Source organism: Nicotiana tabacum, chromosome 23, assembly GCF_000715075.1.
Source record: "Nicotiana tabacum cultivar K326 chromosome 23, ASM71507v2, whole genome shotgun sequence".
NCBI classification, from domain to species: domain Eukaryota; kingdom Viridiplantae; phylum Streptophyta; class Magnoliopsida; order Solanales; family Solanaceae; genus Nicotiana; species Nicotiana tabacum.
Genome location: NC_134102.1, coordinates 249,964 through 277,573, shown reverse-complemented (window position 1 = coordinate 277,573; position 27,610 = coordinate 249,964). Strand labels below are relative to the sequence as shown.

Sequence of the window (27,610 nt, the reverse complement as noted above, 5' to 3'; positions counted from 1 at the left end):
TTAGAAGATATGCTACGTGCTTGTGTCAATGATTTTGGGGGTTCTTGGGATCGATTTTTGACACTTGCGGAGTTTGCTTACAATAACAGCTACCAGTCGAGCATTCAGATGGCTCCATATGAGGCTTTGTATGGGAGATGGTGTTGGTCCCCGGTGATTTGGTTTGAGCCGGGTGAGGCTAGGCTATTGGGTACTGACTTGGTTCAAGATGCTTTAGAGAAGGTCAAAGTTATTCAGGAATGGCTACGCACAGTACAGTCTAGACAGAAGATTTATGCTGACAGGAAGGTTCGTGATGTTGTTCCCATGGTTGGGGAAAAGGTTCTACTCAAGATTTCACCCATGAAGGGTGTGTTAAGGTTCGGGAAGAAGAGAAAGTTGAGCCCTCAGTATATTGGGCCTTTTGAGATACTTAAGAAAATTGTAGAGGTGGCTTATGAACTTGCTTTGCCACCTAGTCTATCACGTGTTCATCCAGTGTTCAATGTATCCATGCTCCGAAAGTAAGTTGGAGATTCATCTCATATTCTGGATTTCAGTACAGTGCAGCTAGACGGTAATTTGACTTTTGATGTGGAGCCGGTGACTATTTTAGACCGGCAGGTTCGAAAGCTGAGATCTAAGAACATAGCATTAATGAAGGTACAGTGGAGAGGCCAGCCAGTCGAAGAAGCTACTTGGGATATTGAGCAGGAGATGCGGAGCAGGTATCCACACTTATTTGAGACTCCAGTTATTATTCTAAACTTGTTCGAGGACGAACGTTTGTTTAAGAGAGGAAAAATGTAACAACTCGGCCGATCATTTTGACTATTATAACCCCGTTGCCCCATTTACTAATTAATTTATGCTTTACAATTATTTTATGACTTACCGATTAGTTGGTTCGGGTTCGGAAAGAACTCAGAGTGAAACGAGACACTTAGTCTCAAAATTAAAAAATTAAGTTAGAAAAGTTGACCGGATATGGGCTTATGTGTAAACGACCTCGAATTCGAATTCTGAAAATTCCAATAGCTATGTATGGTGATTTTGGGCTTAGGAACGTGTTCGAAAAATGTTTTGGAGGTCCGTAGTGAAATTAAGCTTGAAATGGCGAAAGTTGAATTTTTGGGAAGTTTGACGGGGGGGTTGACATTTTGATATTGGGGTCGAAATCCGATTCTGAAAATTTAATAGGTCAGTTATGTCATTTATGCCTTGTGTGCAAAATTTGAGGTTAATCGGACGTGATTTGATAGGTTCCGGCGCCGTTTGTAGAAATTAGAAGTTTCAAAGTTCTTAGGCTTGAATCTATGCGGGATTCATGTTTTTAGTGTTGTTGGATGTGATTTGAAAACTCGACTAAGTTCATATAATATTTTAGGACTTGTTAGTATATTTGGTTGAGGTCCCGGGGGCCTCGGATGAGTTTCGGATGGTTAACTGATCAAATTCAGACTTAAGACCACTGCTGAAAATTTTGCTTCTGGTATTTTCGCACCTGCGGAAATGGACTCGCAGGTGTGATGGTCGCATAAGTGACGATGAGGTCGCAGAAGCGAGGGAGTGCTGGTTGGGCAGTGCTCGCAGGTGCGCAATTGTTTCCGCAGATGCGGAGTCGCATCTGCGCTTGGCTTTCCGCATAAGCGGTCTGGCTCTCAAATGCGCCCACTTTGCCGCAGAAGCGGGGGTCGCAAGTGCGACCTCTTGACCGCATCTGTGAAGGTGCTGAGCAGAACCCTTTAAGTTCGGAGTTTCGCTATTTTTCACCATTTTCGGATTTTGGAGCTCTGTTTGGGCGATTTTGGGAAGGAATATTTCCACACAACTTTGGGTAAGTGTTCTTGACTCCTTGTAATTATATTCCATGAATTACTCCTCGTTTTCGGCGTTAGAATACTGATTTTTTGAGAGAAATCGGAGTAATTTTCTACATTTTCATAAAATGAATTTTTGAGTTTTGAACACCGAATCGGAGTTGAATTTGAGTGAAATTAGTATAGTTGAACTTGTAATTGGACGGGTTGTCGAATTTTGTAACTTTTGTCAGGTTCTGAGACGCGGGCCCCACAGGCAATTTTTGAGCTGAAATTCAGATTTTTATGGAACATTAGCATTTTCTTATGGAATTAATTCCAATAAATATTTTTGACTGAATCGAATTATTTGTGGCTAGATTCGAGGCGTTTGGAGGCCAATTCCTGAGGCAAAAGCTTAACGGAATAAGAATTTCACGGCTTGAGGTAAGTAACAGTTATAAATCTGGTCCTGAGGGTATGAAACCCTAGATTTTATGTCATGTGACTATTTTGGAGGTAACGCACATGGTAGGTGACCGGCGTGTGGGTGTGCACCGAGGGGATTGTGACTTGGTCTGTCCCGTGGAAACTGTAAAGTTGAATAACTTGTTGATAGCTATGTGCTCTCTATGTGTTGTGAAAATTTGACTATAAGTTATGTTAGAAACCATATTTAGGCTATATGTTGGTATTGTTGGGACCCACAGAGGTCGTATACATATTGAACTATCTGCTTAATTGTTGTTTTGTACTGAGTCACAGTTTACTTGATTATTTTATCCCAGTCTCTATTATTCATTATTGATGCATCATATCATTGTTGTTTGGGCTGATTTCATGATTGTTGAGAGACCGAGAGATTGAAGAGATTTATGACTGGGCGAGGTCGAGGGCCTGATTGTGAGATATTATATTATAGCACGTGAGTTGTCCGTGCGAATTCTTATATTATACTATAGCACGTGAGTTATCCTTGCAACACGTGAGTTGTCCGTGCGGATCCAGATATTTATATTATGGCACGTGAGTTGTCCATGCAATATGTGAGTTGTCCGTGCAGATTATAGCTCTTGTACTGTAGGAGCCCCTCCGGAGTTTGTACACCCCCAGTGAGGGTGGATACCTATTGAGGGCTGAGAGCCGAGTGGTTGAGCTATTGTGACGAGTTGAGTAACTCTTGCTCTGAGAGGATGTACTTTCTTTTTATTTGTTGTTGCACTTAGTTGCTATCCATCGTTGTGAAATTCTCTGAAAATTTTTATATCCGGATTACATGAACTTGAACTGTATAAAATTGATTTGACTTAAACTACTGGATTTGAAAGCATGTCTATTTTTTGCTGAAATTACTGAAAGTGAACTATAATTGTGTAGCTCGTCACTATCTTCAGTTCTTTATTTATTATGTGACGAGTTGAGTGATTGTTGCCCTGAAAGGATATACTTGCTTTTCATTTGTTGTTGCACTTAGTTGCTATCCGTCGTTGTGAAATTTTCTGAAAATTTTTATATCCGGATTACATGAACTTGAACTGTATAAAATTGATTTGACTTAAACTACTGGATTTGAAAGCATGTCTATTCTTTGCTGGAATTACTGAAAGTGAACTATAATTGTGTAGCTCATCACTATCTTCAGTTCTTTATTTATTATTGTTACTTACTAAGTTGGTTGTACTCGTACTACACCATACACTTCGTGTGCAGATTCAGGTGTTCCCGGTCATAGCGGGTGTTGATTTCTTTCGCATAGTTGATTTTTCGTAGATTCAGAGACAGACGCCATATTTTGCAGACCTTGCCTCTCCTTCCCCATCTCCTTATTTACTGCATTTGGTCTCAGACTATTATGGACCGTATTTTCTAGACTTGTATTCATATTAGATGCTCATGTACTCAGTGACACCGGGTTTTGGGAGTAATTATATTTGTACTTGTGAGATTTTTTTCGCTAAATTAAATCATTATGTTTTCAAATTTAAAAGACATGTGGTTTATTGAGATTGTCGGCTTGCCTAGTATTTAGATTGGCACCATCACGACGGGTAAGATTTTGGGTCATGACAACAGGTTAATGTAAGCGACTTGCCTTAGCCTCGTCACTACTTCGTCCGGGTTAGGCTCGGCACTTACCAGTACATGGGGACGGTTGTACTGATACTACACTCTGCACTTCTTGTGCAGATTTCGGAGTTGGTCCCAGCGGCGTACTGTAGATTTGCCCGGATACAGCTATCAGTGGAGACTTGAGGTAAAATTGCACAGCGTTCGCAGTTCTGAAGTCCCCTTCTATCTTATCTCAGTTGTGTATTATATTTCAAACAACTTGAATTTTATTCAGACCTTTATTTGTATTATTCTAGAAGTTCGTGCACTTGTGACTCCAGTTCTGGGATGGTATTTAGATATCGCGATTATTATTATGGATTATTCACTTTATTTCCGCATTTGTTTTCTTGTTATTAATTTAAATTTTTGTTAAAATGGCTAATTAAAATATAACGTTGACTTGCCTAGAAAGTAAAATATTAGGCGTCATCACGATCCTAAAAGTGAAAATTTCGGATCATGACAATCACATTCTTCCTATATGATTCAGAGAGTAATAAGTAATAACAAAATGCAGTGGAATTAATGAGCTTTAATATATGCTCACTAAAGTTACAAGTTAGATAATTGTCAAAGTAATACTCAGCAATATCACAATAAATCTATTATATCGTTGAATACATATAGTTGGTTTAAGATTTTTTTTTAAATCTTGAATTCTTTTAAAACCTTTTTTCCCAATATCTAGATGAGTTTTCTTTAACCTAACCACCACAACAATAACCCAGTGTAATCTTACAGGCAGGGGTGGATCTACCCTGTTATACGTGGGTTCCCGTGAATCCAGTAGTTTTTGCATATACCCTGTATATGTATTAAAAATTAACTAAATATCCATAAATATTTGATTGTGAACCTAGTTACTTATTGTATATTTACTTAAGGTCGATATAGAAACCCATAAATTATAAATCTTGGACCCGTCTCTGCTTACATGTGTGGCCTGGGGAGAGTGATGTGTACGTAGATCTCTTATCTCTTATTCGATAGACCCTGGCTCAAGGAACAGTATAGCAATAACAATGTAATATGAGCGAATGGAACATCATATAATAATAAAGAACTAAGATTTCTTTAACTTAACCATGGTGTCAACATTTATTTTAAAAAGAATGACATAATGTCACAATCCTTCAGCAGGCTACGTACGTTGGTAACTTCTTGGCTGTCTAGACTGCAAGACACCTGTACCAGCATAATTTGAAAGAACATATAAATAACATTACCGTTATTTTAGTGTTGAGGGGAAATAGAAAACACCAAAATCAAGCATATGGTGCTCTATCTTATCATATAGGCCGCAACCCAAAATTGCCTTATTCATATTCAATAATACAATTTTGTACCTTAGTTTGGGAGCGTACTTTGTCTGACATAACATACCACACCCATGGTCTACTCATCCATCATTTGTGGCTAAGACTCTAATCTCTTAGATCAGAGAGAGCATCTCCATATGACCATATGGCTTGTTGTTTGTTGGTATATATAGCAATGGACCTTTCTGCTTTCCTATCACAATATGCACCTTTTAATTTTAACCATATAAATATTGCAAGTTAACTACTAAGAGAAGGCGACTTTTGTGGATCTCGTCATCTATAACAACTTAACCATTCGGGAAAGCAAATCATTGGGTGGATAACTTGTAATATTATTCTTGGTTAAATTCATATAAGTATATATAAGAGTGGGAATTGATCCGTTTTCAAGTGTATCTCATTGACTCATTCTATGAGGAAATATATGTTTCATATAAGTAAAGTTAATTAATTTTGTATTGATAAACGATATTAATTGTTCACAACTATATATGCCAAACCAGAAATATATCAAAATTGTCTTTTGATATTATACGTAATTAATTTTCAAATATCTAAACTTTATTTCATAAAGTTAAGGAACTTATCACGTTAAATTTATTGATCTTTATGTATTACTTTATTTCTTTTAAAAAAAATTATGGCGAAAATAACTTTTTTATCTTTACAGGGTTAGAATAATGTATGTATACATAGTTGAGATTACACGAGTTTCATTTGTTGTTATTGTTATTATTGCCTTACTAATTAAATTACTTTTTTTGGACGAAGAAAGCGCCAATTATATTCCCTATAAAAACCCCCACCAAACCTCTCTACTAATATTTTTTATGCTCGTAAAAGGTAACTATATTTATGCATGCCAAAAACCACAAATAAATAACTAGGATTACTAGAATTTCAGTCCTAAAACTTAACCTAGTTAATGGCTTATTCTCTATTATCTCTTTCCAACTCCAGCTCAACCTTTAAGCTTTCGTTTGCGGCAGCTATTGTTGTTGTGATAGCTGGGTCCTTCTTCTCATCATCACTTGATCAAAATTCATCAATTAATCCATTAATAGAGAAAAGGTTTGAAGAATCACAAGTAATTGGAATAGTGGGCGCTGTTGTACCAGAGAGCTTTGCTTTTGACCGTCACGGTGATGGTCCTTACGCCGGCGTTTCTGACGGCCGAATTATCAAATGGCTCCGAAATGAGAGCCGCTGGCTGGATTTCGCCGTCACATCGCCGGAGAGGTGTGGTTTTATCATTCTTTTTTTTTTTTAATCTTATGGTTGTTAGAACATGTATGATCTGTTCTGACGTAAAGAGCTAGAATTAGTCAACAAGGAACTTACATATTACGTATATAGCATGCTCTTTTCATGACTACTTTCTAACATAAAACATTTTGGTAGATCAGAATTACTCACCTAATTCTCCGCTTCTCTTCCCCTTTCCTTTCCCCATCACCACTAAAACAAAAAATAAAAATTGTAATTAAATTTTTTATTACCACTTCGAAGAATTAAAGCTATACAAACAAACAAAAACAAAGGAAACTCAATCACTGGACATGAAATCCCCGGTGAAAGAGTCACTACTAAAAAAAAATTTAAATTAGCTATAAACTTCGTCGCTAAATCGCTAGCGGCTAACATAATTTTTTGATAATTTGTCACTAATTTGTTGCTAAGTAAGATTAGTAATAAATTTTGTTGTTTAATTAGCTACTGAATTTGTCCGTCGCTAATTCATATTTATTTAGTAGTGAGTAAAACTGACAAACAGCCTACAATCCTTCACATTCCCCTTTGCTCCTGATCTATTCTAGCTAGGATAAAAATTTAAGTCTTGCAGCTTCCTGGCTAATCTTGGCATGAGTCATCCTCTAAATTAAAGAACACCTCTTGATTATCATCGTGACCACTGTTGTAATTGTGCTAAGCTGAAATACTTTGTTGTTCCTTTCTTGTCAAGATAATAGATACTTCTAGTCATAGACATCCTAAATATTTCAGCTGTGGCCAAAACATCATATATAGTTCGTTCATTTTTAATGGTTCGTTCATAAAATAATATTTCTTCTTTTTTAAACATCATATATAGCTGTGGCCAAAACATCAAAATTCATCAATTCATCAATTAAAATAATATTTCTTCTTTTTTAAATTAAACATCATATATAGTTCGTTCATTTTTAATTGATTTGGCTCGTTTTTCATATATGAAATAAAAAGATGAACATTATGCAATAACAACAAACACAGTATAATACCCCTGCCTTGAGAAGGTAGAGAAACTTTGGTAGACTCTCGGCTCAAGGAATTAAAAATGAAAAACATGAACATTATGGTGTAAATAATTTATATTTATGCGAAAAATATAAGTTGAGTTTTGAGAAACGAGTTACTCCTCATAAAATTAAATTAATCTTTCCTCCCGCTTCCTAGCTACTAGCTAACGCGAGTCCTAATTACTTAATTATGGATGTTGCTAAACGTGAATGAGAAAACAAAATGGTAAACATAAATGAATTTATGAATTCCCTCCCTCTCTTTCTTTCTGTGTATATAAACACACCAATAAATAAACCGAGAAAGCAAAATAAAAAGATACTTTTTCGTTTTATAATTTTGATAGTTTTATATCTATTATTATCAAGTGTCATTTATAATTAAATGAACTTCATTCATTCTTTAAGCAAATCGATCTGTTTTGTGATTGTACGTTTTGGAGCTACTACTAGCAGAACCATCCTATATATTCTTTTACTAATATTGCCGACTTCTATCATGGTAGGCGTGCCTAAACGGTATTATTTATTTTTTGGAGCGTTTTACCAGGTCTGGTCCCCCAATAGATTATTTTTGTGAGGCTTATTTTTCTTTCCTTTTCTTGTCAAATATCTCTAAGGCAAGTATAGGCCTAAAATATCAAATCAAATTGAAGTTGTGAAAAGAGTTCGTTGATAATTCTCTTAAATAACCCGGGATTTGAAAGTGGCGGGGAACCACTATCGAATAAAATTTTGAGCAAATAGTGGAGTGAGAATCGAACTCAGACATCACACTAAAAGTTAAGTTGTACCTCCCCTCCTCCCAAATCGACCACTGCAACTCCCTAAGCTTTGAATCTTTGGGTGTCAATTAAAATATATACATGTTACTATTTAAAATACATACACATATACATATATATTTTTCGAAATTACCGGGGCCGGTGACTCCCCTATCCAAAGGGTAGGTCCGCCTCTTCATATGATAGGATGTTTAACTATGTTTAATCAAATTAGGCTCAAACATTGTTTAATGTTTTTTGAGTGGGACTGCAATAACAGGGATGGATGTGAAGGTTTTCATGACCATACTGAAACTGAGCATAGATGTGGGCGTCCATTGGGTCTGGGCTTTGATGAAAATAGTGGTGATCTATATATTGCAGATGCTTATTTGGGCCTCTTCGTTGTAGGCCCAAATGGAGGCCTTGCTACCAAAGTTGCTAAAATGGCAGAAGGTGTTCCTTTTGGATTCACCAATTCACTCTGCATTGATCAAACTCATGGAGTCCTCTATTTTACAGATAGCAGTACTACATTCTCAAGAAGGTAACCCTGTGTAAAAAATCACTAAAATTTTATTAAATATTGAATTTTGAATTCATAATTTTCACTAGTGTAACGAATTCAATTGTAAATTTTGGATCCGCCTCTGATCCCTAGACCATAATCTTTGACATAAATTGCTAACATTTTCAGGAGTTATGTATCAGTCATAGTTAGTGGGGACAACACAGGAAGGCTAATGAAATATGACATGCAAAGCAAGCTAGTCTCAGTTCTACTCAAGAATCTCAAGTTCCCAAATGGAGTAGCCATGAGCAAACATGGTGATTTTCTCCTTTTTGCAGAGACAACCACTTGCAAAATCTTCAAGTTTTGGCTCAAAACATCACAAGCCGGCAGTATTGAGGTTGTCTCAGAGCTCCCAGGTTTTCCAGACAATATTAAACGAAATAAAAATGGAGAGTTTTGGGTGGGAGTTAACTCAAGAAGAAGCAAATTCTTAGACTGGCTTCTCTCCAAAACTTGGATTAAAAATTATTTGGCTAAAATCCCTTTTGATATTACTAAAGCACATTCCTACTTGGCACGTCTTGGTCTTGGTGGGGGTGGTTTAGCAGTTAGACTTGGTGAAGATGGCCATATAGTGGAGATTTTAGAGGACTCAAAGGGCAAAAGATGGAAATTTGTAAGTGAAGTAAATGAAATAAATGGGAATTTGTGGGTTGGATCAGTAAAAATGCCATTCGCAATTAAAGAGAAAGTGGCTAGTTAATTAGGAAAAGTTTTACACATTCCATTCATTTTTCTTGAATTTTTTTTATTTTTGGTGACCATAGCAAGAGGAAGGAAAAAAGGAGAGTCGCGATATTATTCCTCTAGATTGATAGGTTGGAAATCTAACATCAAATTCTTAGTAATTCTATGTCTTTACATCTTTTAACTGTCTTTTCCTTTTGGAAGAGAGATACAAATGTAGTTCATGACATTTACAAGATGTATATTTCGAAGAATTTTACTTGAAATTTTTAAAGTTCTAACAAATGAAATATACGTATATAATGTGTGTTTTATTTCAGCCAATATGCATTTTGTTTATGTTCGTCATAGAACTCTTGCACTATTTCCTACATTAAGATCTTGTTTGGATGGTTATTACGTATAGTTTCATAATATATTATATTGTATTGTAATGTATTGAAGTGTTTTGATGAATACTAACGTTTGGATAGCGTGTATTGCTTGTTGTCCTTTTATAATATCATGCACAAACAATATAAAGAATAAACTTATAATATTACAAAAAGAAAATAGGATACACATGTAAGGTCCCGTAAAAATTTTCCTGAAAACCCGTATTCCGTGATGTCGAAGTAGGCGTAGAGGTTAATAACAGTAAAAATTCTTCGCGGCGAGCTCGGACATTTTGGATTGAACAGTGCGCTGGGGAGTTCAAGAAAAATGTTGGGTAGAAGTAGGCATTTTTGCGGCCCGTTCTTCGACCGCAGAATCACTCCGCGGACCGCAGAATGGCCGCAGAGTGGAGCAGTCTTTTGAGCCATTTTAATGTCATTTTTTCGGCCCATTATGCGACAGCATAACCATTTCGCGGACCGCACTCTTGTCACATATCCCGCTTTGGGATTTTTCGGAAGAAGGTTCTGTTGTGCACTATGCGTCCGCAGAATCGTTCTGCGGTGCATTATGCGACCGCACAACAGGTATGCGGACGCATAGTGACCGCAGATTTGGTCAGTTTCTTTTCAGTTTTGGCACCCAAATTTCGCGGTCATTTCGCGGACCGCATACGGTTGCATATACGACAGCAGAACCTGTTTCGAAGCTTCATTTTTGGGTTTTTAAAATCTGATCCTACTTCGTTAAAATAGATGTAAGGTGCCATTTTTTAGCAAACACTGATACTTTAGAGTGAGAGAGAGACACCTAGAGGGAGAAAGTGATCTTCATCAAATTACTCTTCAATTCTTGCGTAAATCTTTGAAGATTATCAAGAGAAGCACCCTAGCTCTTCATCCTAAGAGGTAAGATTTTATCACCCAAACTCTTAATTTCGAAATGTAACTAGAATGGGCAATTAGTGTCACGACCCAAAATTCCACCACAGGCGTCGTGATGGCACCTAGTCTCTAAGACTAGGTGAGTCGATTTCTATTACATTTCGACGCCATTTTTTAAAAAAATATGAATTAAATAGGTAATCAAAACCAACAGCGGAACAAATATAAATATAACAACCTCCCAAGACGGGTAGTACTGAGTCACGAACTCTAACTAAATACATGAATTGATCCCAAGGATCGAATACCCAATATTATTTGAATAATAAATAACAGTACAATAAGATGGAAAGACTCCAAGGAACTGCGACGACCAAACAGCTCTACCTTGAATCCTTGCGATCCAACTCTAACTCTGTCCGAGTTTGATATCTCCAATACCTGGCTCTGCACAAAAATGTGCAGAAGTGTTGTATGAGTACACCACGGTCGGTACCCAGTAAGTATCAAGACTAACCTCGGTGGAGTAGTGACGAGGTACAGTCAAGACACTCACTAATAAATTAACCTGTGCAGTGTAGCAGTAAATAATAATAATAATAATAATAATAATAATAATAATAATAATAATAATAATAATAATAATAATAATAATAATAATAATAATAATAATAATAATAATAATAATAATGATAATAATAATTATTATTATTATTATTATTATTATTATAATAATAATAATAATAATAATAATAATAATAATAATAATAATAATAATAATAATAATAATAATAAAAATAATAATAATAATAATAATAATATGGCAATGATGGCAACAAGAATAAATAAATATTGCTCAAACGAATAAGGAACACAAATACAACCAATCAATCAAGTCCCTCAAATATACGTCTTTCCAATGTAAGTACTTCAAGTATAAATCTTTCAAATATAAGTTATTCAATAAAAATCCTTAGAATATAACCTTGTCAAATAAATATATATTTCAAATATACTCCCTTCAAATAAATATCTTTCAACTATAATTCTTTCAAATAATATTTTTGGAATATAATTCCTTCAAATAAAAGTCACCTTGTGACACCTCATTTCATAATCATAAAAAATACGGGCCTCAACTCACTTCCATATTTTTACGGCACCTCGTGCCCATATTTCTATCACAACTGCACGGACAACTCATGTGCCAATAATAACAATGTATATAAGATCCACATGATCAATGTATTTCACTAAAGTGAGTTTAAAATTTTTAAATCAAGTAATAAAATCAACAAAGAAATGAATTTATTTTAGAAATTATGTGGGTAAAGAAAATAACATTGCACTTAAATTAAAGTATCGGATAAACTACTGATTTGGATGTAAAACTATTTAATTTTAAAATATAATAATAATTTTTTTTATTTAAATCAACTCAATCATCAAAAATCAGTAAGAAAACCCATAAATATACTTCTTCAGAGTCTCGTGCTAAAAAGCCAAAGCCAACACAATACAACTAGGAGCACAAAACACATAATAATAAAGCCAACTAGCACATCACGGAAGAAGACAAAGATTTACATATTAAATGAAACAATATCACCCAAGACAAGAACATAAATAAATAAATATCAATAGGCACTCCCGAGGTACCACCTCGTAGTCCCAAATCATAAATAAATTCACAATATCTCATTTTCTTATATCACTGCAGGAGCCTTCACATTTAATTTTTAAAGAATTTTTTTTTTTAAAATAGCATCCCGTGTTTTAGCCACCCTTATCACACCGCATGACTTCTAGTAGTTCCCCTACTAGCCACGCGTTTCAATCCACCCTTATCTCACCGCATGCGTATCAATATCACAATATTTCACAAATCGCACCACAAGTGCCCAAATATCATAAAATAATACAACTTGCACCTCAAGTGTCCAAATATTACAACATATCACAAATTGCACATCAAGTGCTCAAATATTACAACATATCGCAAATTGAACATCAAGTGCTCAAATATTACAACATATCACAAATTGCACATCAAGTACTCAAATATTACAACTTTCCACATAAATCAACAATACATTATTTTTCCACCATAAGGAGCTCATGACTCGATCATAATGTGTACAACATCTTAACAAAATGTTCGGGAGTGAACAACTCAACCGAATAATATTTCACAATTTTGGCACTTTGCCTCAATATGATTCACGGCCTTTATAATTCAGTACCAAATTTTCAACAACATGAACTGAGAAGTAATTAATCAAGGAACAACACCTCCTTTAAATCACAACTTCAAGAAATAAATAGATTTATTCATCTTATTAACTAAATTTTTCATTTAAATTATCTGTAGGTAAAATAAAAAATGAAAGTGTTTTCCATAAAAATGGAAACTTAATTAAACACAGAGTTCACATAAAAGTCAAGTGGCAATCACACTAAATTATCATATAAAAATAACCTCGGCAAACAAGGAATGAGGCATGATAAATAAGGGATTTAATAAGTTACAACAATTTTCCAATTTAATACTTAAGGGCGTCTACGAATTTCAATCGATATAATATGCACATATAAACCAAGTACGTACTCGTCACCTCGCGTACATAGTTTTCAATTACATAATTTTTTCACACAAGACTCAATGCCTAAGGGGTAATTCCCCCACTCAAGGTTAGGCAAGATACTTACCATTTTGAAGTTAGGCTGATATTCCAAAATAGCTTTCTCACGTGAATTGACCTCCGGGCGGCTCCAATCTTTCTTGAGCCTTCCTTACATTACTACGAGGTTCCGGAAATCCAAGCAACTTCAATCTATTTAGAAACATAACAAAAGTGAACCATAATTAGGAAAATTTTCATGGTTTCAGCTCATTTGAGCATTTTATCAAGCACTAGGTGTGCAAATTTGGCTACAAGGTTCTTCTACAAACTTTCCTTCACTCCTCAACCCAATCTTTACTTATTTTAGCCCAACAATCTTTCCACAAATATTATTGGTACATACATGTATAAATAATACTATCATACCCAAGAATCATACTCCTAATCAACCATCTTCTACCCAAATTCGAAATTGAAAAACTAGGGTGTGGAACCTTACCTCTTAGATGAAGAACTTGTGAGATTTCCTTATTGGATTTCAAAGTTTGGACAAGATCTTGATGAACAAAACACTTCATCTACTTCCTCTCTCTAGAACACTCTCACTTCTCTCTAAAAAAAACCTCAGATAATTGCCCTAAAATAAACCTCAAAGCCTATTTATCAAAATGGGATCGGGTTATAAAAATAGAAAAATTAACTCTTCGAACTCATTTATGTGGTCGCACAATGAACCGCACAATTGGTGTGCGGGTCGCAAAATGGACCGCAAAATCGGTGCCCAGAACTGGGTTGTGTTGTCCAGGTCTGCGACCATTTTGCGATCGCATAACTACTTCTCCGATCGCATAATGGTTTTGCGATCGCAGAATTATATTTTTCTAGCCTTTGGTAATTTGGTCATAACGTATTGTAGGAGTGTCCAAATGACGAACGGTCTAAAGAATTGGAAACTAGATACATAGAGCTTTCTTTTGATATGTAACACACCATATAAATCTTCATATCAAGAGAGTTATACGCGTTTGAAGTTAGGTCTTGTGCAAACTCACTTGAAACTTTAATCTATTATGAAATTTCCAACTTCTACATTCAATGTCGAAACCTATCAAATCAAGTCTGGTTGACCTCAAATTTTGCACACAAGTCATAAGTGACATAACGGACTTATTCCAATTTCCAGAATCAGATTCCGACCTCGTTATAAAAAAATCAACCTTCGATCGAACTTTCCGAAAATCGTCTATTTTCCAACTTTTGCCAAAATGCGTCGAATTGTCCTACGAACTTCCAAATCCAAATCCGAACATGCGCCTAGGTATGAAATCACCATACAAAGCTATTGACATCATCAAAATTCTATTCCGAGGTCGTTTTCTCAAAAGTCAACTCTCTGGTCAACTCTTTCCATTTAAGTTTTAAAAATGAGAATTTCTCTTTCAATTAAATTCTAAATCTTATCAAAAATCAAACTCGACCACCCCCCGCGGGTCATAATACATATTACGAAGTTGCTCGGGACCTTAAGTCATTGAACGGGACGTTAATTCTTAAAACGACAAGTCGGGTCGTTACAATTAGTAAGATAGTTCATGGGGATGGGAGTTGCTTATCTTGCATGCATGTGTGATGAAAGAGTGTAATAAGATTGTGGGCTAAAACAAAATGGTAAAGAGTGGGTTGTAGGCCTTTAAACCTTAATACACACATATTGTTTGATAAAATGCTCAAGTAAGCTAGAATCATAATCGTTTTCCTAATATTTGGTTCAATTTTTGTTATATTGCTAAAATAGATTGAAGTTGCTAATATTCCGGAAAATCTTAAAGTTTTAAGAATCTTAATTGAGGTACGTTGGCTAAACACCCTTTCTTCTTAGAGACGAAGCACACGGTGTTCATGAAATTGGTGTAAGTCCCAAATTGATCATTATAGAATTGGTTATTCCTAATGTGTTTGTGTGGAAAGATGTATATTCAATATTTTATCTAAATGCTCCATCATGTTATCTTTCCATTTGAGGATGTGTTCAAAACGTGGAATATGTGCTAGAAATGTTAAGACTTCATGTCAAGATGGAAATAAAAGTTGTTATGCCAAATTGTATGAAAAGCCTCTATCTGCCTAAGATGCCCAAATTGCTCATATGTGAATTTAATGTATTGAATGGGAAGCCTTATTATTGTTGATAAAGATATTGATATTTGAATGTGAAAAAAGGGAACTGGAACTATGTAATACGGCCAAGTGCCAAGAAGACTTTGTAATCGTGATCACTAGTGCCAATGAATCGAAAAGATATGAAAGAAGTATGATGTGAGATTATTGACTGAAAAAGATAACGTCCTGGGTGAGACGGCCTAGCCGATCGGGCCGTGATCGGACGCCATGCCGCACACATGGTGGTGACTGTGCTGAAAACAATAATTGAAATTGTGGTTATGGTTGATGTCTCAAGTGAGACGACCTAGCCGATCGGGTCATGATCGGACTCCCTGTAAGAATACGGTGGTATTGTGAATTGTGGGATATCGGCACTAAAGATCACCCAACCTAATAACGTGGAAATTGACTTGAAAACTTATGTGATCTTTAACTTGTTGTTTTAAGATTATTTAAAGCTCTTATTGAATTCTTGAATGTTCCTCTTGTATTATTATTCATTCTATTGAGATGTTGTTTAGCTATACATACTAGTGTTATTCGACGGTGCTAACGTCCTTTTTGCCGGAGGCACTGCATTTTTAAATGGATGCAAATGGGTCAATAGCAGGCAGTGTTAATCAACGTTAGTGGCACATCCTCTTCCCAGCAGACTTGGTGAACCTCACTTCATCATGTTGTCACTTATTGTATCTTTTTCATATTATTATCACGTCTCAAGGTATACACGGGGACTTGTCACCGGCACTATCATAGATTCTTTTGTATCTTTTAGAGGCTCCGTAGACACTATGTAGGTTGTATATGGGTTTTGGGTGATAAACAAGTTATGTTGTGTTTTGATCACTTGTTCCACTCAAACTATAAGAATATGTGTATTTTAGGCTTAAAGGAGAAATAGCTAATGAAACGATTTAGTATTGTATGTATGAACTTCCTACTATATAATTTATGAAATCATGTCTTTTATTGATCATGGGTGAGTTAGGTAGAAAGTATCTAACAAGCTTGCTCGACCGGGTTCACTAGGTTGAGAGTCGGTCGCGCCTCCCGAGGATGGGGCATGACAAACTTGGTATCATATCCTAAGGTTTTAAAGTGTCCTAAGATGTCTCGAAACCGTGTCTAGTAGAGTCCTTCTCATCGGCGTATTATCGACCACATCTATAAGTCGGAGGCTACTTGGACATTTAGGAAAAATACCCTTATTTGATATTCTGGATCGTGCGATGAAACTGATTATGAAATTGTTCCTCCTTTAACTCGTGCATTCCTTTAAATTTCAGTACATGGCATCTAAGAAGAGAGCAAGAACTGCCAAGGAGCCAATGCCGCCTTAGGAGTGAAAGTTTACCCTTTATTTGGTGAGGTGACTAAATACCCGAGGGGTGAGGATAATCCCCCGATTGCTACATTGCATGATTCCATTACACCTGACTAGGCCACACCAGTTCCTGCACCTACTGAGGGTGCAGCGGTTCCTCCAACTGATATTCCTATTTCACCACCAGCTCCAGCTTCCGATTCTGGTGTTTTTGATGTTAATCTTAGGGGAGCTATCCAGATGTTGATACAGACAGTGGCTTTTCAAGCCCAGAGATCAAATGTTGTACCCGCTTCTTCTAGTCAACAAGAGGATTCTAGTAGTTCCAGGGTGAACAGGTTTCTTCAATTGGATCCTCCCGTATTCACGAGTGCTAATCCCGAGGAGGACCCACAAGACTTCATTGATGAGATGCATAAGACTCTCGGGGTTATGTGCGCTGCTGAGATAGAGGGAGTGGAGTTGGCCGCCTACCACCTGAAAGGAGTGGCCTATTCTTGGTTTGAGCTGTGAGAGGACTCTCGGGGGGAGGGGAGCCCTCCAGCGAGGTGGAGCGAGTTTGTTGACGCTTTCATGGACCATTTCTTGTCGGCCGAGACTAGGGCAGCTCATGCCGTAGAGTTTGAGAACCTTAATCAAGGAAGTAAGAGTGTGTGGGAGAATCACATGGAGTTCGCGCGTCTGTCTAAATATGCCATTCTCATGTTGCCTACTATGGAGTCTAGAGTGCGCCTGTTTGTGCAGGGTCTTAGCCTATTGGTTATCAATGAGGTCGCTATAACTGCCTTCAATACAGATATGAACTATGGGAAGATGGTAGTATTTGCTCAAGCTACAGAGAACCGTAAGTTGAAGAACAGAATGGATCGAGAGGGTACCAGTAAGGCCCGGTCCGCGGGCAACTTTGGGGAGTCATTAGGTGGGGGAGGTAAGCTTTTAGGGGAGGGTCATTAGGGCCATCATAGTTTGTAGCTCAGTCTTCAGCCAATGCACCACCAACAGGGTCCAGTCAGTAGCATGAGAGTCGTTTTAGGCCCAATCAGGGCAGCAGGGGACCCCACCATCATGGCCGATCAGGAGGGAGATTCCAGTAGCGGTAGAGACTCACATGCCCTAGGTGTGCGAATATGCACTTGGGGATCTGCTAGATGGACCTACCTATATGTTACGGGTGCGGGTTGGGGGGTCATATTCAGAGGGAGTGCCGTTCATCCCGCCAGTGTGCGGGCAGGGGCACAACACATCCATCTAGTTCTGCTGCTGCTACATCTTCAACACCCCCTCCTGCTCGAGGCACTCCATCACCAGCAGGGAGTGGTGCATCTAGGGGTGGTGCGAAAAGTTCAGGAGGACCCAGTCGTTTTAATGCTATGAGTGGTCTCCAAAGTGCATAGGTTTCTCCAGATGTTGTCACAGGTATAATGACTGTAATTTCATGATATATATGCTCTTATTGATCCCGGTTCCACCTTGTCCTATGTTACCCCTTATGTTACTATGGAATTTGGGATAGAACGAGAACAACTTCCCAAGACGTTCTTTGTATCTACTCCAGTTGGCGAGTCTATTATGGTCGCACGAGTTTATAGGGGTTGTATTGTCACGGTGCATGGTCGGGACACCATGGCCGATATCATTGAATTGGGGATGGTTGATTTAGATGTAATTATGTGAATGGATTGGCTTTATTCATGTTTTTCCAAGCTCAATTTCCGAACTAGAAATGTGAGGTTTGAATTTCCTAATGAGTCAATTGTTGAGTGGAAGGGGGATAATGTGATTCCAAAAGGTAGGTTTATTTCTTACCTTAAGGCCACACAGATGATCAATAAGGGGTGCATTTATCATTTGGTCCAAGTTACAGACACAACTGCTGAGGCACCTACACTCGAATTTGTGCCAGTTGTGAATGAATTCCCATAGGTCTTTCCTAATGAGCTCCCTGGGATTCCACCAAACAGGGAGATTGATGTGATGCCAGGCATGCAACCTATATCTATTCCACCCTATAAGATGGCACCGGCAGAATTGAAGGAGCTAAAGGAACAATTGAAGGATTTGTTAGAGAAGGATTTCATCCGACTGAGGGTATCGCCATGGGGCGCACCGGTTCTCTTTGTGATAAAGAAAGGTGGGTCACTATGTATGTGTATTGACTACCGGCAGCTCAACAAAGTCACAATCAAAACAAATACCCCACAACCAAGAATAGATGATTTGTTTGATCAGTTACAAGGTGTTAGGTACTTCTCTAAAATTGATTTACAGTCCGGGTACCACCAATTGAAGATTAAGGAGTAGGATATTCTGAAAACTGCTTTTTGGACCCGGTATGGGAACTTTGAATTTCTCGTAATGTCTTTTAGGCTAACGAATGCCCCGTCGGCTTTCATGGATCTTATGAATCGGGTTTTCAAGCCTTTTCTCGACTCCTTTGTGATAGTGTTCATTGATGATATTCTTGTGTATTCACGAGGTTGAGAGGACCATGCCGATCATCTCATGGCAGTTTTGCATGCTCTTCATCAGCACCAATTGTATGCAAAGTTTTCAAAATGTGAATTTTGGCTCGAGTCTGTCACATTCTTGGGTCATGTTGTATCCAGGGAAAGAATTAAGGTTGATCCTCAAAAGATTGCAGTGGTGAAGAATTGGCTTAGACCTATAACGCCAACCGAGATTCGTAGTTTCTTGGGCTTAGCAAGGTATTACAGGAAGTTTGTGGAGGGGTTCTCTACTCTTGCCTCTCCGTTGACTTAATTGACTCGGAAAGAAGTTAAGTTCTAATGGTGCGATGCTTGTGAAAGGAGCTTCCGGGAGTTGGAATCAAGATTGACTACGGCGCCGGTGTTGACGCTGCCAAAGGGTACAGATGAATTTGTGGTATATTGTGATGCTTCAAGAATTAGACTTGGGTGTGTGTTAATGTTACATCTCGCATTTTTTGTACATTAAAGTTTTGTTTCCAGTTAACTGACGTAGACTCGGGGATGATATTTTCTTGAGATTATAAGCATTAGGTTATTTCAAACACATGATGAATAAATTCGTGAAGGAGAGAAGGTAAATAAATAGAAGAAAATGAGTTTCGTTAAAGGTTGCCGATTTGGAGATAAAATACGATCTGAGCTATAATACCCGATATTTATGGACTAGAATCATACAAGGTACCATATGACCTTGATTAGTATGATGTATAAAGTATATTTAAAATGAGTAGAATTTTAAGTAATTTGAGATAATTTTTAATTATGCGGGTAATTGGTTAATTACCGGATAACGGGGCATTACCTAATTACCTAATAAGTGGTTAAAGATTAACATTTCCCACCCCATCCCCATATGGCAGCAAGTCAATTCTTAACCAAATGACTTTTAGTCATTTTGGATAGGTGGCAAGTAATGTGTTAATAAGAAAACACATCATTCATAATATTTTACTTGTAAATGTAATGGGTTAAAGTACAAAAACATCTCATTCTCATATTTTGAGTACAAGGACACTACCATGCGTTAGAATTTTCCTACAAAGTTTTCAACGAAATTCTTGTCAAGCCATCAAATAAGTCCATTGTGACGTTAGATGCAATTGAAGTTTCTGAAATTTATAAACCAAGCTTGCATGTGAATCCCATTTTTGCTTTTGTTGGTGCTGACACTAGAAGAATTTTCACTACAACCTGAAGCCAACGTTGAAAGCAATCTGAAGCTAACATAGAAGGAAACAGATCTTTAATAAATCGAACAGAAATTTTGCAAATTTTAAGGGAGTACGGTGTAAATCCCATTTTTGCTTTTGTTGGTGCTGACACTAGAAGAATTTTCACTGCAACCTGAAGCCAACGTTGAAAGCAATCTGAAACTAATATAGAAGGGTACGGATCCTTAATAAATCGAATAGAAATTTTACAAATTTTAAGGGAGTACGGTGTAAACCTTCTCAAGAATATCACATGGATTTTCCCCTACTTCAGGTATGTTAAGGCTAAGCCCTTTCTTTATTTTGGCATGATCTCGTAATTACACGAGTTTGATAACGAGGCGTAAGGAAAAATTCATATCCCGAAATTTACGTATATTTTCTTAGTCTTGTAAGTTACAATATTCTCCTTATCGGGACTTAATATCCAATTGAGTATTGTCTTCTTCTAGTCAAGAGAGCACATAATATATATATACAGTATTACAGTATTTTCATTACTATCGAGCTATAATCGATGGGCAGGCCCCTATTGGGAAACCTCTTATCATATGGCAAGTTATATATCAAGCCTACTATCGCCGAGTGCCTATGAGCGATCCCAGTTGGTCGAGATACAGAGCCTAGTATAGTTGAGCGCTTATGAGCGAGCCTATTATGGCAGAGCAGTTATATATATATACCGAGCCTTATAGGGCCGGACAACTATTTTACTTACTATACTGAGAGAGTTGAATCAATATCAGCAGGTGAGCATCTATTCAGATTATCAGTTCAGTTTCAGCTTTCAATATATTGCCTTACATACTCGGTACACTATTTCGTACTAACATCCCTTTATGGGGGCGCTGTATTTCATGCGTGCAAATTCAGATAGACAGACGGGTAGACCTCCTCAGTAGTTGTTGCCCGAGTTCAGCTTTATCGGTAAGCTCCCCGTCCTTCGGAGTTGCCAGGTTTAGAAGTTTTGTGTACATCTCGTGTATGTATGTAGATAGGTTATGGGTAGGTCGGGGGTCCTGTTCCGATTATAGTACATCCATTAGTAGAGGCTTGTAGACATATCTTGTCAGTTAGTGCAGTATGTTGGGCTTGTAAGCCCTGCACATATATTTTGTTGGCTTGTCAGTTATAGTAGTTACGACGGCCTTGCCGCCCCAGTTTTATGTCGACATTTAGTCAGCGTTAGTCTCTATTCAGTTTTATATTTTGTTTCGCAAATTGTCTTGCAATGTGGCCCCTTGCCAAAGTATGACATTATATGTCCAGAATTCCTGAGTCGCAAGTTGGTACGCAAGGATAGATGAGGCACCGGGTGCCAGTCTCGCCCCCAGGCTCGGGGCATGACAAAAGTGGTATCAGAGCAGTTATGTCCTAGCGAGTCTACAAATCGTGTCTCGTAGAGTCTTGTTTATGGGTGTGTTGTGCACCACACTTATAAACAGTAGGCTACAGGATATTTAGGATGGTTACTTTTCTTTCTAATCCAGATTGTGCGATAGAACTGAGTCATAAGTATCCACTCCTAATCTTTACCTTATTTATGTTTTTTAGTGATGCTTATTACTACTAGACGACAGGCGCAGGCCGCTAGAGCAGGCTAGAAGGCTACGAAAGTGTTAGAAAGAGATATAAGTTACACTATGGAGTCAGACCCATCGAATATCATGGGTTCTATTGAGGGGGATCCATCCGAGGATCCATATAAGTCATTCTTTCGAGTTGTTTCGACCACTCCGGTAGCAGATGGGGTGAGAGGAGTTCCGACCTCACCAAGGCCCTTAGTTTCATTATCATAGCCCGTTGATCAGGGTATGAGGGGAGTGGTGCACGGATTGGCACAACCGGGTTCCCCTCAGGCTCAAAACTATGTCAAGGTATTTGCGGACAACAACTCTTCTAAGGTTCCAGATAGTCCACAGTCTTAGGAGTTTGACAATCAAGGTTTGTCCGCGTATGTTATGGGATACGCAGAGGAAGAAAATAATAGTCGGGCCAAGAGGAAGAAGGTAAGTGATAAGGATATGAAGGTTCCGCTTTGAAGTGTGTCTGATCGAGGTTCTCATATACGACGAGGCGAGGACCCTCTATTGTAGACTTCCTCTAGATGTCAGTTTTTGGTTGGTGAGTTCTACATCTTCTTGGAGTATTACCAAGTCAGGGTTCTGAATATGTTAGGTTGTTTTATGAGGACGTAGGGAGCCCCGTCCCGACTTGTATATATTATGGTTATGTTTTCTTAAGGGTTTTGCAGACAATATCATGTATATAGTTTTGGGTACGACATGTCTACGGCCTTGTCGGCCCTTATGCATCTATATAAAAAAAAATACTTTGAATGAGTTCTATGAATTAAGTCCTAATATTGTTACGTATATATAGATGTGGCCCATTATGACCCGTGATAAGTTTGATAACAAATAAGGACGAGGTATGTGGCGCTTGGTTGGGTAGAATTTGATGTTATAATGGATATAGATTGATTGGCTTCTTGTTATGCTAACATTGATTATAGATAGTCAGATAAGGTGATGATCAAGAATAAGTACCCGATCATGAGGATTGATGATTTATTGGATCAGTTGGAAGGTGCCAAGTGTTTCTAAAAAATAAATTTGTGGTCCGGGTACCATCAGGTAAGGGTTGGGGAGAATGATATTCCAAAGACACCATTCAGGACCAGATACGGGCAGTTTGAGTTTCGTGTTATGTCATTCGGTTTGACTAGTGCCCCAGCAGTATTCATGGACTTGATGAACCGAGCGTTCAGACCCTTTCTAGATCTATTCATGATTGTATTGTTTAATGATAGACTGGGGTAATCTCGTTCAGAGACTGAGCACGCAGATCATTTGCATACCGTGCTAAAAGTTTTACAAAAAAAGGAAGTTGTATGCAAAATTCTCTAAATGTGAATTCTGGTTGAATTTTGTAGCTTTCCTCGGGCATATAATTTCATGTGAAGGTATTCAAGTTAATACACAAAATATTGAGGCAGTAAAGACTTGACCTAGACCAACGACACCGACAGAGGTTCGTAGCTTTCTTTGTATGTGATGTCTCACTTGATGTTCCAAAATAACATAAGGAAATCTATGGTGCAAGAAAATTGAAGGAAGGTTACGAATAAGTATAAATAGATATGTATAGGTCGCAAGCTAAAGTATGGTAGAGAGACAAGGTTTTAGGAAGACAGGAGGAAGGATAAGAAAAGATAAGTGGAAAGGTGACGAGAATGGATAAGTCCTTGGGGTTAAGCTCATAAGAGAGATGATGGTTTCTATAAGTTATAGAAGGCTCAGTATAGCCTGAATGAACTCAAAGAAGTCTAAGACCAGCAGCTTTAGAAGAGATGGAATGTTGCCCTGGTAGTGGAATAAGGGTATAATCGCGATAGATGGAGTTTGGGCCTTCGAAAGAGGGAATTTCGTGAATTGAAAAAAAAAATAGAATACACATTTAAGTTAACTCAGATTGGAGCTAAGTTTCAGTGGACTGATGCTTGCAAGCAGAGTTTCCAGGAGCTTAAGAACAAATTGACTTCAGCGCCAGTTCTAGTACTTCCAGAGGGTCCAGATGGTTATGCCATGTATTGTGATGCCTTAGATGTCGGGTTAGGATATGTCCTGATACAACATGGAAAAGTAATTGTGTATGCTTAAAGGAAATTAAGGAAGCACGAGCGGAATTATCCGACCCACGACCTCGAATTAGCTGCAATTGTCCATGCACTTGAGATATGACGGCATCATTTATATGGCGTTCAAGTTGATGTATTTATAGATCATAAAAGCCTGCAATATATCTACAAGAAGAAGAATTGAATCTGCGACATAGGTGATGGCTTGAGTTATTGAAATATTACGATGTTAATATTCTCTACCATCCAGGCAAAGCTAATGTGGTAGCAGATGCCTTAAGTCACCGATCTATGGATTGTTTAGTACATGTAGAGTCCGAGAAAAGACAATTAACTAGAGAGATTCATCAATTGGCTTGTCTGGGGTTCAGTTAGTAGACTCTGCCAATGGTGGAGTTGTACTCCAAAACACTGCAAAATCATCCCTCATAGCTGAAGTCAAGGAAAGGCAGTACGAGGACCCAGAGTTGGTCGAGTTGAGAGAGCGAGTTCCGCAGCAGAAGAAGCCATTGTTAGAGCTCAAGGGAGATGGGGTTCTCAGATACAGGGGTCGTTTGTGTGTTCCAGATATAGTAGGGCTACGAGACAGGATTATGTCAGAGGCACATTATTCGTGGTACTCCATTTATCCTGGGTCGACGAAGATGTATCATGGCATTAAAGATGTGTATTGGTGGAACGATATGAAGAAGAACATTGCTAAGTATGTCACTCAGTGCCCTAGTTACCAGTATGTGAAGATAGAGCACCAGAAGCCCGGACGGCTAATGCAGACTATAGAGATCCCGACATGGAAATGGGAGGCGATAAATATGGACTTTATCACGGGTTTACCTCGTACTCATCATAAGTTCGATTCCATATGGATGATAGTCGATAGGCTCACGAAATCAGTTCATTTCCTATAGGTCAGATCTACATATACAGCAGAAGATTATGCAAAATTATATATTAAGGAGATAGTGCGACTACACGGAGTACCAGTATCTATTATATCTGACCGTGGGCCCCAGTTTATAGCATATTTTTGGAGGTCATTTCAGAGAGGTCTAGGAACTCAGGTGAATCTCAGCACAACTTTTCATCCACAAACTGATGGACAATCTGAGCGCACAATTCAGACGCTCGAGGATATGTTACGAGCATGTGTGTTTGATATTAAAAGAAGTTGGGATGAACATCTACCTCTTATCGAGTTTGCATATAATAACAGTTACCACTCCAGTATCCAGATGGTTCCGTACGAGGCTTTGTATAGGCTTAAGTGCAGATCTCTTATTGGGTGGTTTGATGTTGGAGAATCTGGATTACATGGGCCAGACCTGGTTCAGCAGGCCATAGAAAAAGTAAAGCTCATCCGGGAGCGACTGTTGACAGCTCAGAGTCGTCAGAAGTCATATTCTGATGTGCGGCGACGAGATTTAGAGTTTGGGGTTAATGACTGGGTATTCTTAAAGGTGTCACCTATGAAGGGTGTGATGAGGTTTGGCAAGAAAGGCAAAACTTAGCCCACGGTATATTGGGCCATATAGTATCATTCAGAGAGTGGTCCAAGTAGATTATGAGTTAGAATTTCCCACAGAATTGGAGTCTGTCCATCTGGTTTTTCACGTATCCATGCTACGGAAGTGCATTGGCGATCCTACCCGAGTGGTGCCCACAGATGATGTACAGATACAGAGGACTTGTCATACGAGGAAATTTCGGTTGCCATCCTAGACCGACAAATCCGCAAGCTACGGAATAAGGAGGTAGCCTTCATGAAGGTTTTATGGAAAAGCAAGAATGTGGAAAAGATGACATGGGAAGCGGAGGAAGAAACGAAGTCTAAATACCCCCACCTATTTCAAACTGGAGAGATGGCTCGAGGTGGGATACCTCAGCACAACCCTATTCATGCCAGTAGGTCCTCAAGTAAGCTCTTATCTTTGACTTTCTGAATTAATAATAGATATATGTGTGAGGCCAAGTGTGGCATGTATAGGTGTATTTGTATTATATCTCGCATTTTTCGTACGTTAAAGTTTCGTCTCCAATTATTTGACGTAGACTCAAGGATGAGATTTTCTTGAGATTATAAGTATTAGGTTATTTCAAACACATGATGAGTAAATTCGTGAAGGAGAGAAGGTAAACAAATAGAAGAAAATGAGTTTCGTTAAAGGTTGCCGATTTGGGGATAAAATACGATCCGAGCTATAATACCCGATATTTATGGACTAGTACCATACAAGGTACCATATGACCGTGATTAGTATGATGTATAAGGTATATTAAAAATGAGTAGAATTTTAAGTAATTTAAGATAATTCTTAATTATACGGGTAATTGGTTAATTACCGGATAACAGAACATTACCTAATTACCTAATAAGTGGTTAAAGATTAACATTTCCCACCCCACCCCCACGTGGGAGCAAGCCAATTCTTAACCAAATGACTCTAAGTCATTTTGGCTAGGTGGAAAGTAATGGAAAGTAATGTGTTAATAAGAATACACATCATTCCTAATATTTTACTTGTAAAAGTAATGGGTTAAAGTACAAAAACATCTCATTCTCATATTTTGAGTACAAGGACACTACTAGGCGTTCGAATTTTCCTACAAAGTTTTCAACGAAATTCTTGTCAAGCCATCAAATAAGTCCATTGTGACGTTGGATGCAATTGAAGTTTCTGAAATTTATAAACCAAGCGTGCATGTAAATCCCATTTTTGCTTATGTTGGTGCTGACACTAGAAGACTTTTCACTGCAACCTGAAGCCAACGTTGAAAGCAATCTGAAACTAACATAGAAGGGTACGGATCCTTAATAAATCGAATAGAAATTTTGCAAATTTTAAGGGAGTACGGTGTAAACGTTCTCAAGAATATCACACGGATATTTACCTACGTCATGTATGTTAAGGCTAAGCCCTTTCTTTAGTTTGGCATGATCTCGTAATTACACGAGTTTGATAACGAGGCGTAAGGAAAAATTCATATCCCGAAATTTACGTATATTTTCTTAGTCTTGTAAGTTACAGTATTCTCCTTATCGGGACTTAATATCCAATTGAGTATTGTCTTCTTCTAGTCAAGAGAGCACAAAATCTATATATATAGTATTACAGTATTTTCATTACCATCGAGATATAATTGATGGGTAGGACCCTATTGGGTAACCTCTGATCAGATGGTAAGTTATATGTCAAGCCTATTGTGGCCGAGCGCCTATGAGTGAGCCCAATTGATCGAGATACAGAGCCTAGTATGACCGAGCGCTTATGAGCGAGCATACTACGGCAGAGCAGTTATATATATATATACCGAGCCTTATAGGGCCGAACAACTATTATACTTAATATACTGAGAGAGTTGAGTCAGTATCAGCAGGTGAGCATA

The 27,610-nt window shown here is 37.9% G+C and overlaps 1 protein-coding gene and 1 long non-coding RNA gene across 2 annotated transcripts; one reads left to right on the top strand and one right to left on the bottom strand.

Annotated features, from left to right (window-relative positions):
• Positions 1-4,940: 4,940 nt before the first annotated feature.
• On the bottom strand, positions 4,941-5,506 carry LOC107767047 (uncharacterized). The gene is made up of 2 exons (XR_001643884.2): positions 5,237-5,506; positions 4,941-5,075 (listed from the first exon to the last, which is right to left on the bottom strand). It is a non-coding gene; the product is annotated as an uncharacterized LOC107767047 (long non-coding RNA).
• Positions 5,507-6,031: 525 nt separating this feature from the next.
• On the top strand, positions 6,032-9,835 carry LOC107767569 (protein STRICTOSIDINE SYNTHASE-LIKE 2). Its single transcript, XM_016586929.2, has 3 exons — positions 6,032-6,451; positions 8,536-8,802; positions 8,953-9,835. The coding sequence occupies exons 1-3, from the start codon at positions 6,138-6,140 to the stop codon at positions 9,530-9,532; spliced, it is 1,161 nt and encodes a 386-aa protein (XP_016442415.1). The 5' UTR covers positions 6,032-6,137; the 3' UTR covers positions 9,533-9,835.
• Positions 9,836-27,610: the final 17,775 nt, after the last annotated feature.

Coding starts and splice junctions, on each gene's coding strand:
- LOC107767569 (XM_016586929.2), top strand. CDS start 6,138: ATGGCTTATTCTCTATTATCTCTTTCCAACTCCAGCTCAACCTTTAAG. Junction 6,452..8,535: donor GCCGTCACATCGCCGGAGAG/GTGTGGTTTTAT, acceptor CTGCAATAACAG/GGATGGATGTGAAGGTTTTC. Junction 8,803..8,952: donor AGTACTACATTCTCAAGAAG/GTAACCCTGTGT, acceptor TAACATTTTCAG/GAGTTATGTATCAGTCATAG.